This window comes from Clinocottus analis, unplaced genomic scaffold (assembly GCF_023055335.1).
Source record: "Clinocottus analis isolate CAN_PGR_092001 unplaced genomic scaffold, fCliAna1.0.p SCAF_14, whole genome shotgun sequence".
NCBI lineage: Eukaryota > Metazoa > Chordata > Actinopteri > Perciformes > Cottidae > Clinocottus > Clinocottus analis.
The window spans coordinates 14,898,262-14,911,859 of NW_027175865.1; the positions used below are offsets into that span (position 1 = coordinate 14,898,262).

Below are 13,598 nucleotides of genomic sequence, written 5' to 3' on the forward strand. Positions count from 1 at the left end.
GGGCAAAAATAATAGCAAAATCATACAAATACACATTTTAATTGGAGAAAAGGATATGTGAGATAATATGTATATTAAGAAATATGAAATATTATTTAGGCCCAGATGTTCACATATATAAATTAAAAATACAGTAACTAATTTAAATAATACATATGTACATGAAGATGATTTTATTTCTTCAAGAATAAGACAAATACATTGTGTAGAGAATTAAAAGTAAAGATATCAGTGTATGAATTTATGTTGGGTACAGAATTGTGCAAATAAATCTAGAAACGTGTAAATGTGAAATTAAATAAATAATAAGCCTAAATATTCTTTTTTAATCCCCAACATATGTGTTCTATATTGGACTTTTAAAGTACATAAATTCGTTTTTAATTGTCTACATGTCATTGGATTCATTCCTCTACGCACGTCCTGTGGCCTTCTTCGGCTCCCGTAATTTACGGCCAGACCAAACCTGTCTGGCGTTCAATGTCACATCTTCCTCCATTTGCCTCACGTCTGCGTCCGTTACAAACGCATGAAACGGGTCCTCGTCCCTCCCCGTCTCACCGAGGCTTTTACTTTGAAGACTAATACCGAGACTTCCTGCACGTGCCTGTCTGCCGCTGCGTGGCTTGACGCGCGTCGGGCGCAATGGTTTGTATCGATGTGAGCGCTGGCGGCTCGCTGTCAGAGGAGCGTGTGTGCGGGCCGACCTGTGGCCAATCACCCAGCGGCCTGTTGGAGGGCAAAGTTTACAGAGCGACCTAAATATCGCACTCCTCGCCCTCCCTCAGAGGACCCGCGGGCAGGCGTTCAGCTGCACGCGGTGGAGGCGCTGAACCGGCCGGTGTGTGTGTGTGTGTGTGTGTGTGTGTCTCCGTGCGGCATGTAGCCAGGACTGAGGACAACTGCTGTGTGGTGCGTATGACCAATGTAATGTTTAATGGAGCGCTTCGTGATGATGGGAGGAATACGGTCTGCCTGTGCGGATGTGCGGCTTCATCTCTGACAGTCGCCTCCCGTGAATGTTGTTGTGGTTTCAGCCGGTTCTCACTCGCTGGCCCTCCGTGTGCTCCCCCCACCCCCTCACCACACCGTCCGCTGCACCGATCCGAGCCCCGGTGACCTGCCGGAGCCATGGGTGGGAGTCTGGGCTGCCACCGCTCCATCCCCAGGGACCCCACGGACTTCAGCTGCGGCAAGCGCAAATTCAGCGCCGCGTGTAACTTCGGCCACATCCTGGTGAACCAGGAGCGGCTGAACATCAACACGGCCACGGAGGAGGAACTCATGACTCTGCCGGGAGTCAACCGCACTGTTGCGCAGAACATTGTGGAGTACCGGGACTGCATCGGCGGGTTCAAGAAGGTGGAGGACCTGGCTCTGGTGAGCGGGATCGGGGCCACCAAGCTGGAGGTGATCAAACTGGAAATATGCGTCTCCAGCAGGACCAGCTCGTCCCAGCATTCCCCGTCGTCGCTGCGCAAAGACCTGGAGCACCAGTCGTGCACCGGGATGAACATTAACACCGCCACCCCGGCGCAGCTCATGAGCATCCGAGGCATCACGGAGAAGATCGCCAAGAACATCGTGGCCTACCGGGCGGAACACGGCGCCTTCAAAAGCATCGAAGACCTGGTGAGGGTCAACCACATCAACAGCTCCCTGCTGGACAAAATCCGCTTCCAGGTGTTCGTGGAGCGCTCCAGGGCGCCGTCCACCAACACCAACGGAGGGCTGACCTGCACCACCAAGTCCCACTCGAGCCCGACCTCGTTCAGTCTCCGCAGCGACGACCTGGACCTCCCGCCAGGGGGACCGACGCAGATCGTCTCCGTGCGGCCCAACGTGGAGCCTCCAGCCGGCCTGCGCGACGGGAAGCCCGTGGTGCGTCTGGCCACCTGGAGCCTGCAGGGCTGCTCCTGCGACAAGGCCAACAACCCGGGGGTCAAGGAGGTGGTGTGCATGACCCTGCTGGAGAACGAGTGAGTACAGCATCCAGTGCTCGTGCACTAAACCAATCAATAAGCGTTTAGTGCCAGATGGCAAAAGTGAGTTGATCCTTTTAGGTCTTTAAAGTCTTCCAAAACATGTTGCCCTCGCCGTCTTTAACATGGTGCCATCAGAGACGTTTTTGGTGCGTTTCAGTCACGAATGATGCTGTTCCTTTGCTACGATATCAGATTTCAAAACAAGCTTCACTGCGAGTCAGTTTGTTTTGTTAACACACACAAACTTTGCAGTGTATATAAAACATCAACCCTTTTTGAAAAATGTAAAAACTTGAAAATTCAATAAATGTAAGTTGTTAAAAAAAATCTATACAAACAGTTAAAATATTTTTACAAAATGTGATACTTTTTTTTTTACAAATACACACAATAAATACATATTAGTTATTAAACCATCTGCGTGACAAGAATAAAGTCTGCAGCAGTGTGTAAAGCCTGTATAACCTCAACAAATACACACAAAGAAAGAAAATGTGGCACATGGATATTACAGAACAACTTTTTGCATTCATAATACAATCTCTCCACGAGGCAACAGTCCTACGCCCCTAAAGCATTAAAACAGGGACAAGCGTTTCTGCTGACGCAACATCTCTGATTCTGTGATTCACAGCCCAAATGAGTGAAGAAACGCCTCTAGAGAGAGAGCCTCGATCTGTTAAAGACCACTTCAGGTGACCGTGTTCCTTTGCCCAAAGTGCAACCTCTAGGCAGATAGCAGGAAAACAAGCCTCTGTTAATCCAGGTTAATCTGCCCTGACAACCCCGGAGAGCACGCGGTTCAGTGTTGTGTTCCGCAATCAATAAATAACGAGACTTAATTCAGTGTGATTCGACGCGTATTTGCTGGACGACAAGCTGCTCGGCTCGCGTTGTCCCAGAGCTCTGTCGGCTCCGTCCTGGGATTGCCCGGCATGATACGATATACAAGATACACATTTTGTTCGCTGCACGCGACCGCTCGCGTGGCCGCCGCGTTCTTCAATCATGCCTCGTTGGTGACGCTCGCGTCTCGAGGGAGGTCGTGGCCAGATGTTCGACGGGCCTGCAGCTGCGCAGTGTCCTCCTCTGGGTGGGGAGCCCTGACCTGCCGGCTCAGGAGTGACGGGGCAATCACGCAGCACATTGTTGTAAGATGAGGACCCTGTGCGATGCAGCCGGCATGTGATGCGTCCCACAATACAAACGTTCTGTCCTCTGTGGTACGGAGAAGCCGCCGTGCCAAACCCTGTTTGGAAATCTGACGCCGCGGCGCTCAAAGGAAAACACGCAGACGTCTTTTAAAACGACGAAAGACTCGTGTTGACTCACCTGCAGCGGTTTGTTTGTTCGCTGTTCCTTCAAAGGTTTAACACACCAGGTAGACCTCGTCGAAATCTTTTTCCTTTTCATACAATCTTCCTGATAAGCTGAACTGTCATGGGCTCCATATCTGGGCCAAACATCCTGGCTGTTCTCAAACGCTGGCTGCGATGAAGCTTTTGACTGTGGAAGCGTCACCAGAGCGATGGGTTTATCTCAATGCTTTTCGGCCTATTTTTTTTTTAATCATAGTTCTTGGAGATATTGCATAAAAGTTGTTGTGTTATGATTCACCTTCCGCCAGGACAAATTCCTGGTTTGTACTAACTTACGTGGCAATTAAACGTTTCTGATGCTGAAAAGGCATCTGAGCTAGAGGCTGAAAACGATGAGAGAAAGATGTCCGAGTGTCTGTTTGACTTCATTCGTACAGTTCTCCCTTTCTTCTTCTTTTTAATGGAAATGGCAACCATAACCCGAGCACGACGGTGCCATGTGCAACCTTTTTTGTGTGTGTGTGTGTGTACACTTGTCCTTCAAGCTTTCTTTTTACACTACTTCTTTTCTCTTCTCACATGAACAACTACATCCACACCGCGTTTTTGTTTTGAAGCAATCTCTATCCAGAGAAGTGTTTCAGTGGCATTTCAGAAAGGATCTTCATCCGCACTGTCACGCATATCACATGACTATTCATGTTAAAACGCATATTCCTGCAGGCGTGAACAGGAAGGAGACAATAGGCCGTTTAGTTGCAGGAAAAACTTCAGGGCAGCAACGGCGAAAAAGTAAGATCGGAGATTTCTTACAGCCTGAATGACGTGTTTTTTTAATTCCTGAAAAGGATCATATGGCGGGGGCGTGACCAATCAGGGAAGGACGAGCCACGCCTGATGAGTCTGGATCGAGAGGTAAACTTTGGTGTCCGCGCAATCGTTTTCAAAGGTCTCCGTTTCTATCCGTACACACTAAAATGCAACCCGGAGTTTATCAACCGGAAACGGCTTCATCAGCGTTTTCAACTCATTTTTTCGGGATCGTGAAAAGCCGGAGTAGTGTCGCCACTAGAAGTAATGCAGTCTCCTCTCAAACGCAGTCACAGCGCTGCACTTGGTTGTACTCGACAGAATGAAGAGAGTCATTGAAACTCCGTCTGCTTCCACATCTCCTCTTTGGTGGACATGATTGACGCATCATTTGTTTGTTGAGCGTTGCAAAAAATGCAAAGACGAGCACTTTCTTTCAAGCACACCGAGGACTTTGTGCCTTCGGCAAAATGATGCTCCTGCAACAGAGGAGACTGCAGTGTCGATGGTCTCAGACTCTAGTTTCATTTCACCAAAATCCTACTTTCTGTCTGCTGGAGGCGGCCTCAGACTGACCGCCGACGTGCAACGACCTCGACCTCTTATCGCCTCGCGTTAAATTACAAGCTACCAGCATGGAAACAATTTAGGTTCAGGCAACAAAACTACATTAGGGTTAGAAAAGATCATGGTTTGGGTCAAAATGAAGCACTAACTTAACCTTTACAAACTACCACAGAACCGCTAAAGATCTCCACGACGCCTGAATGAAAGAGACGGATTATGAAAGGGAAGCAAACTAGAAAACCCAATAGAAAAACCATGTTATTGACTTCTGACCGGCTGATACTACACACTGTGCGTAAACACTGTCAGCACAGTTACATTATTAATGCCATTTAAACGTGAAGTAGCGCGCTATTAACTATAACGTACACTGGAGTCGGTAGTCTTTGCACAGCACAGTGTGTCCTAGACAGAGCTGCTCTCCTCTGTCTAGGACACACTGTCCAGCTTCAGACCGAAGACCATAAAATGGTCGCAAAAGAAATTGTTTAATTTACTGCAAAGAAGGTGTGGTATTGTTTCCTTCATTTCAGATGATTGCAATCTTCTGTAATTATTAAGCCTTCCATAAACTGGGTGTGGACCCAGCACACACTGGGTGAAGCCTGGCGCCTCACATGACTAATCTGTTTGACCAAGGAGTGTGTTGTGTTTTTTATTTTTCCTTTTTTTTTTTTTGTTTTTAAAGAACTGTCTGTACCTTTTTGGCACCATCTTATATCTTCCCCCACATCTCCCTGCGCTTCGATGTTCCTCCAAACCCACCCATCCTTTCGTAAATCTCCACCACTTCCCCCTCGCTCATGCCTCTTACTTCCTGTGTTTCCCCCCGCGCCATGTGTTGCAACCCTACCGGCGATATTGTCGGGATCATTGTTATGGACTCGGGGGAGGAGGAGGAGGAGGAGGCTGTCGTGGGGATTCGGTGTGTTTGCGCAGTGAGCAGTCACAAGATCCAGGCGGAGTTTACACACTTCCTGGCTTTCCTCCAGGCACAAGCGGAGAGCTACTCGAGTTCAATGAACTCCCTCTTTCCAAAGGTTACGCGGCACGCTGCGCTCAGCCGCACCACAAGCCTGCTGATGTGAGTAATCAGCCAGCCTTCAGTCAGCCTCACACGCCGCGCTGGAGGGGGGGGGGAAGTGAAAGAGCCGCCGCCAGCTCCTCACAGCCGGGCTAACGTGGATCAAGGTGCAGACGTGAGCCGACAGGGACTCGCTGGATTCACAGGCAGTGTGGCCGCGCTGGTGAAAAGCCGTGCTGCTGTCAAGTCCGCTCCAGGGATCGCCTCGTCCCGCGTGACGGCTTATGCGGGAGGCCATTTCTGTTCCTTTTTAGCTGCATTAGTTTGTGGTTGTTCCGTTGCGTCACAGAGGCAAAATGTGTCCGCCTCAGTTTTGAAACGCGGTGTCTAGTGTGTCTGCCAAGCGGCATGAAGCAAGCGTTTTATGCAACATCCATCCTCTCTGTCCAAATCGCAGAGCGGGGCTGCAGTGGAGGACGACCACACTGTGTGACAGCTTCTATTCATCCAGCGCAGCGTCCCACCTACCTGGCAGCACACAGGAAGTACTAAAAAACCTGAAATTGAGTTACAAGGACGGCAGTGAGAAAGGGATTTGTCCAAAGAACATGGGCTCTTTGATATTAGGTCTTTTGTCATCTCTTTTATTTCCTTTTTCGTGTGAGTTCTTGTGGACGAGCCAGGCCGGTGTCGTGAGCGTGCGGTTCACTGATGTTCCGTAAAGGCAAAGTAAAAGCAACCGTTACACATCTTGAGGCAGATGAGAACATCTGTTTAAGTACAGAGTCAGGACAAGGTTAGCTTAGCTTAGCTTAGCACAAAGACTAGGAGGAAACTAGCATTCCTCTGTCTAAAAGTAAAAAAGACACACTCATCCCAAAATCGCTTTAACGCCTCTTCTATCTATCTCGTATATTTTTGTCGTATCTGTACGGAAACATAACTGTAAAAAGGGAACAGATTTGTGGTTTTATGTGCTGGAACTTTCTTTGCTGCAGTGACTGTGCACAACATCTTAAAGTGAGGTACCAGTGTGTCTGCAGGATGAAAAGCTCGCTGAGCGTTATCTACGACTGGCTGAAGCGTCTCAGATCGGAGGTACTGACTGGCCGGTTGGATAAAGTATTTCCTCGTCGATAAATACTTCCACTAGTGTCAAATACTTCATCTTAATAAGTGAGCTTTTCTGCGTGCGCAGACAAAAGGAGAAGTGAATCCTGGAGTCAGTGGAGGAATAATTCCCATTTCATCCTGGGGCTTTATGAATCTGCTTCATAAACATACAGAGAGGAGAGGAACGATGGAGAGATAACAAAAACAGGCTGAGCTGGGGAAAAAAAAGACAATCGTAGCATTCGTTGCTAGCTGTACAGCTAATGTGCGCTGGCTGCTTGGTCGGTGTGTCGTTGGTGGCCAGCAAGCCGCCTCCGCTCTTCGCCACCACAGCTAATGCACGGGGTCAAGCTCTGTGTCGTACTCGGAGACAAGCTCCTGAAATGATTCATGTAAAACCTTTTTAAAGAAATGGAAGTCTTGGCAGGTTCATTAGTTATTTGGAAAGTAAAAAAAAAAAAGAAAAGAAATTGCAGTGAGTAAATTAATAACGGGTGCAATGTCTTGCTAAAAGGAAGTTGGCAATATCTAAATACAACATTTATCAAAAATGTGAAGCCTTGTGACGACACGTCAATGACATTACCGTGTGCGCAACTGATGTGTCGTCAACGTGACACAAGGGGAACTCTGCTTAGGTCAGCGTCCGTTTCCTGACTTCAACAAGCTGAACTTTAAAGCCACGGGGTTACTCCAGGTTGTTGTCCTTTTTCCTTTCTCACAGGGTTTGTTTTCAGCGGTGTCCGTCGGCGACCCCTGACCTCACTGACGGGGCTCATGGTGATGATGGTGGTGGATGGGTGGCTGACATCACACCTGAAGTGGAGAGCTGCTGCTAAAAGCTGTAGTGAGCTGCAGGTCAGAAGGGAAAAAAAGGAAAAAGACACCAGACGGAGGCCTACATCCTCATTGTGTCAACCGAAGCGGTGCTTTCCATAAGTTTCTGTTCGGTTTCATTTTCTTTACCACAACTCAGACGTGTGTCCGACAGATCGGTTATGATTTTGACCAAATGCAGCCAATCAAATTAATAAACATGAGCACCAAACCGAATCAACCACATTGACTGACATGCAGGTTGAACGAGGCGTTGACGATCGTACCGTCCTGCCGTTCACGTCGACAGCCACCGCGTTGGCGCCGGAGCCACGAAGGCCAATCCTACGAGAATGAGTGGCCGGCGATATTCCCGGCCTTTTGAGTGACGGGCGTATAGACGGCGGCTGCTGTCGTCGCTCCTTTTTTTTCTTAACCACATTACTCTAATCAGATGTGCTCCTGCTCCTTGTTGAGCTGATCGGTTCAGAACTACAAACTGAGATAACGGCCGCTTTTCACACACAGCATTTCATTATGGTGTCCCGGCACATGATGGGAAAAATCAGCCGGTTTCCCTTTCCGGTAAATCAATTTCCCAGTACGAACACTTGAATAGCTCCTATTTATAAAAGTAGGTCTTAATGGTTTTCCTTCCTCCGTCCATGTGAAGGAGCCGAGATGGGAGACGAGGTTAAAGGAGACAAAGTGCACTTCATGCGGTCCTTCAGACTCCTATATCAGTCTTCCAAATGATGTTTAATGTATTTACATAAACACTTTTAGCGACACATTTTTATTTATTCATCATTTTAAATCAATTATCAAATACGATGTTATCCAGTTTTTATTCATCGAGTTTTTAATTGCACTTTGCAAAAAGCCTGCTCTGTAAAATGAATGTTATGTTTTTATTTAAGTGCACTTCAAGCTACATACGTAGTCTGTATGAAATTATTGAAACTAAACTTATTATTATTATTATTATGTGACTTGCTTTGTGTGGTTACAGCGAGGTAGCAACTCATTTGAAACTAGTCTTGAGCAAATTATTCTCCACAAAGTGCATTTTGCATTCTTTCATAACACAAAATGCATTTTCTCCCGCCGCAGAGCCGCTCCCGGGCTTAGCGAGCGACTGTACACATCCCCACTTCCAAATCTGTCCACCGCAAAGTACGCGAGCCCGGCAGCTGTCGAGATGATGCACCCAACATCTGCCGTCGGTATATTAGGCCCGGATTATGAGACAGGCGGGCACAGAGTTTGGCAGCAGCGTCACACAGCGTCTTTTAATCCGGCACGACCGGAGACCCGCACGTAAACACGCCGGGTGTTCACATTTGCTGTGACGTGCGTGAACGGCTCGTTGATTTCGCGGGGAGACGACCTTATTCGCTGAAGGAATCCAGGGAGATTGAGGCCAGCGTGGGTTGTGAGGTCACGAGGATGAAGGGTGCTGCTGCGAGGGAGGGCTGAGCTGACGCAGGGTGCCGGGTGCTCGTGTGGAAATTTCCATTGCCGCAGCATTTTATTGTGGTTGGACGGTGAGTTAGGGGCACAGCCCGGCCGGCCCTGCCAGCCGGGAGTCGTTCTCGGGCCAACGCAGTGCTCCCCATACCCCCATTTGTTTTGCTCGAAAACAGCTGATTAGGGCTTGTTCGTGTCCTGCAGCAGCAAATCAAACGGACTCGCTATCGCCACCAGTGAGACAAACACCGCTCCACTTTCATCAGCGGGATTGGAAGACAAGATGCCTTACACAGGCACGAGAGATTACTGTATTCACACAGATATTGATCAACTGAAATTGCTCAGCAACCCTTCAGGCGCCGTGCTCTCCGAAATGCGGTGTGAACGGCAGCTCTGGAGCTCTCTCCTCATTCGGGGCGAGAGACTCCTGAGAGGCTTCACTTGTGAGCGAGGTCGCCGCTGCCGCTCAACACTCCTCACGCGACCTTGCGTCTGTGCTCACATTTGCCTTTTTTATCTGACAAATACCGACGCAGACGCTGTGTTTTGCCCCGGCGCGTCTGTGTTTGTGTCGATGAGGCGCGGAGATCCGCCGCCTCGCCTCCGCCGCCTCGTCACGGTGACACTGATGGATTAGGCTTCCATGTTGCCGAGTGTTTCTGCAAGCTGTGTTTGTGTTTTTGCGCCTACACTTTCTTGAGCGTTGTTTGCATCAGGACTATCTCCTATGGACACAGCACATTTTTTTATGGCCTCTAAAGGCCTGGAAGTACAATCAAAGCACTTACAGACTCAGCGGTTTCCCTTCAGGGCCTCGTGACATGGCTGAAGAGAAAGGTCCACTCAGGGTGTGCTGGGGATTTGAATCCTGGCCAGTGGAACCGGGAGGATCAGGATCTCCCGTTTTCATTGTGCGGAGTGATCACACCTCCAGGAGAGGAACGAGGCATTGTCCCTGTGACTACAGGCCTGTTTGTTCTGAAAACAGTATCTGTGAACTGGCTGATTACGAAAGCCGCAGCAGTTTCTGCTGCGACTCTCGGTGTTGCGTAATGTTCGGTCGGGCGGGGCAGGCGGTGGAAAACTGAAATAAGGAGTATTGATACTGCGCGTCCATTTGCAAATAAAGGTTCAATGGTATTGTTACGTAATGGAAGAGTAGCTGCACCTTTTTTTTTTTTTTTGGCTCCGGCCTTTTCACCACAGCTTCAGGATACTGGAAATAATCTGATCTGAATGTATTCAACGTTAAACTTACACGATACACACATGCTCGGTAGTAGATGGTGAGGGCGTATGACACCTCGAAATCCAAACAAATGTTCTGTGGGACGTTTCCTTTTCACATGACAACAGCAGTAAATCTACTCTGTGGCAGTACACATATAACCCTGTCCAGCTTTAGTATTATGGTAATGGGCCCTGAGTTTTCCACTCAACTGGATCTATTTTCACCTCCGTGCCTCTTTATCCTTCACCTACTGGACGAGCTGCAGCCCGCTGCATATGCATCAGCAGCTGCTCCCATTGATTCTCACTCCAGTCACACTGCATGTGTTGAGGATTAAGATTTACAAACCTTCACCTGGTTCTGATTGTCGTGAACTCCAACTCCTGGGAGAATGCAATGATCGCTGTTTCTCTTTGTCGCGATGCATTACTAATAGTACATCCGCTTAACTAAGAGGGCATGGGCACACACCAGTTGTTTGTATGCGCGAGGTCAACTGGAGTGTTGAAAATGCCTCATGATTAGAGGTTATAGTCTCTCCTCACACTTTGACGTGTTTTGCACCGTTCGAACCAGCTCTGGTGTGTTTGCTCCTTCAGTTCGTTGCAGGAGTCGGTCAGTCGGTTAGCCGCCCTCCATGCAGAGATTTGCACCTCGACCTCCAGTCAAAGCCTCTCTATCTCGACTCCCGTATCCATCTGGACTGCGTCTGCACGTGCGGTGTGTGCTACGGTCGCAGAACCGGGGTGGGAGCGTTTTGACCCGTTTTGCCGAGGTTGCATTTGACTCGGTCAAAAGAAAATGGAGATTGTTCATTGTTGTGGCGACAACAACAAAAACAGCCAATACCGGTGCCCTTGAAGTGACACCGATATCAATAGAGCGCTTCAGTCAATACAAACCATGTGAATGGAAGCTGCGGATGTGTCCCATCGCACTGGCTGGGTGCTCGATGGCGCCCTGCTCCTGACCCACGGTGGCAGGACCAACAACCACCCTCCACTTCCGTTGTGACCAGGAAGGCGTCCTTTTTCTACATCTGTGCACCAAAAGCAACGGTGGCGTGTCTGGTTTGTCCTCTGCCTCATTCCGACCGTCCCGCTATGTCGATTTCGAACGGGATCGTCCGTCCTCCTCCTCTATGTCTACGGCCACGGTCCTCAAGTGAACGATGGGACGTTGCACTTTGTCTCCACTTTCTGTAAAAACCGGCAACTTGAGGTGAAGGGTATTGTTTGATCGGGAGGTCTCCGTGGACGCGGCGTAACAGGCGGTCAGTCTAAATAAGTGCAGAGACTGCTCTCCTCCTGGCCGACTTTGTCCTTCACAGCTTCGCAGCCGTTGCAGCGTGAAGTGAGCAACCTTGGAGAGGATTTGTGCCGTAACTCCTCTCTGTTCTCCCTCGCGATCGCCGACTGATTGCATTACATGTGACGCTGCTGGTGACTCAGTGAAGTGCATGTGAGTCAGTCTGGAGCGGTAACAGAGCTCCTGTAATGCCCGGCGGCAGCGGCAGCAGTGGCAGCAGCAGCAGCAGTGGCTTCACTAATAGAAAAGACTGTTATGCAATGAGATTTTCTGTACGGATTAGGAGGTTATAGGTGAATGAGGGCAACGCATTGCCACCAACTTTGTTTCATTGTGTTGTGAAGCCGTTTAACATACGGCACTGCGGGCTGGGCTGTGTGAGTGTGTGCATTAGAATAAGGCCCTGTGTCGCTGCAGCAGCACTTTTTCTCCTCCAGCTCCGACGTACCCGACGGCTGAGATCGAGCTCTGCAAGGTTGAAGGTGTCAACTAGCAGGATGGTGGGAAACTTATTGGATTCCCTCCTTTTTTTCAAGACGTTCCCGCCGTGCAGACGGCCATTTGTAAAAGACGTTAATCCGAATGGAAAAACCGGGAAATGCTTTCTTCACTTCATCGCAAAGCACTTCCTCGTCCGAGCCAAAGAAGCACCGGTGCCGCTCAGACACGCTCTTTTTCATTGTGCCGACTGTTGGTCTGGAAAGCCATTAAAAAAGCACACAGATAAATGTTTATTGAGCTGTAAAGGCACCCTCCGTCACAGCGCCATGATGTGTTGGCACATAGGATTTATGACACCAATCCAAACTACCTTAATAAAGGTTACAGAGAGTGTATTCAGCTGTCTGACAGCTTTAAAAAAAAACATTGAACGTGGCCTGAGAACACATTTGTGATCACGCTGAGGATCCAGTTTGGCCGGTGCCACTTTGGATCTGTTGTGTCAACACAATCAGACTGTCACTGGAGAATACACGGCCGGGTTTAAGCGCTATGAATCATGACTGCGTCTGTTCAACTCTGTGTCACTGCGTTTCTTTTTATTGCTCCCAGCGCCGCACATTATATCATATTTAACTCCGTTGTGTCGGGGTGGAGGCACGGCTCCATATGTAAACCTGCTGGAAGGCTTTTTAAGATTGCCACGTTTTCAGCCGCCTCCTTTGATGCCGAACACTCATTGCTGTGAAAAAGCCTTGCATTTCCTAGAAGCTGTGAGTTTTATGGGTTTTGGTTTTGATTGTAATGAATTGTAACGAAAGGCAGATTAAAAATTATTATTGTAAATATATATGTAGTCACAATAATTTGAGCTAAAATAGCTGTAAGACTATGTATCCTTTGAGAGAGGAAATAACTTCTTAATACATTAGAAACAAATCTTTGCTCATTTCAGTACACTAAAAGGTCTTGAACCCGTTCTCATTCCCACCTTGTGAAACACCTAAAACAATAAATAAATTACGTAAAAAGCATTAAATTTAACGTTCTCATATTCATAGACACTCTGCTCCAACACAAAATGTTGTGTTTTAAAACACATTATGAGTCAACTGTTTGTGTTTTTTCAAGCAGAAAATGAGTTCTGCTGCTCAAATCTGCATTTGATGAGAAACCATTTCTGAATATGATTTTGTATTGCGCATGGAGGGTGTCTGTCATCTTCACGTATGAAGGAGACTTTACAAGGAGGCGACGCCTCAGCCAGCCAGACGGTTGGTGCGTGTCAGTTGCTCGGCGTGGATGCGTTTGTCACGTGGCCGTTAACCTCATCCTCTCTTTCTCTTCCCAGCGTCAAGCTGCTGGCGGTGCAGGACCTGCTGGAGCGCGAGGCTCTTGAGAAGGTAAAGTGGAGCCGCTCTCTGCCGGGTCACACTGGCAGCGCTGCTGCTGGAGGTGATGCTGCTCTGATCTGCAGCATCGTCGATGAGATGACTCACCAGAAACTCTGG

The 13,598-nt window shown here is 48.5% G+C and overlaps 1 protein-coding gene across 1 annotated transcript in view; it reads left to right on the forward strand.

The window, feature by feature from the left end:
- The first annotated feature begins 662 nt into the window (after nt 1–662).
- The window catches only part of eepd1 (endonuclease/exonuclease/phosphatase family domain containing 1), a 21,562-nt gene continuing 8,626 nt past the window's right edge, over nt 663–13,598 (forward strand). Inside the window, exons 1-2 of the mRNA XM_068575755.1 lie at nt 663–1,979; nt 13,439–13,490. Of these exons, the coding sequence (XP_068431856.1) occupies nt 1,132–1,979; nt 13,439–13,490 (900 nt within the window). The 5' untranslated portion in view covers nt 663–1,131. The remainder of the gene's footprint in view (nt 1,980–13,438; nt 13,491–13,598) is intronic.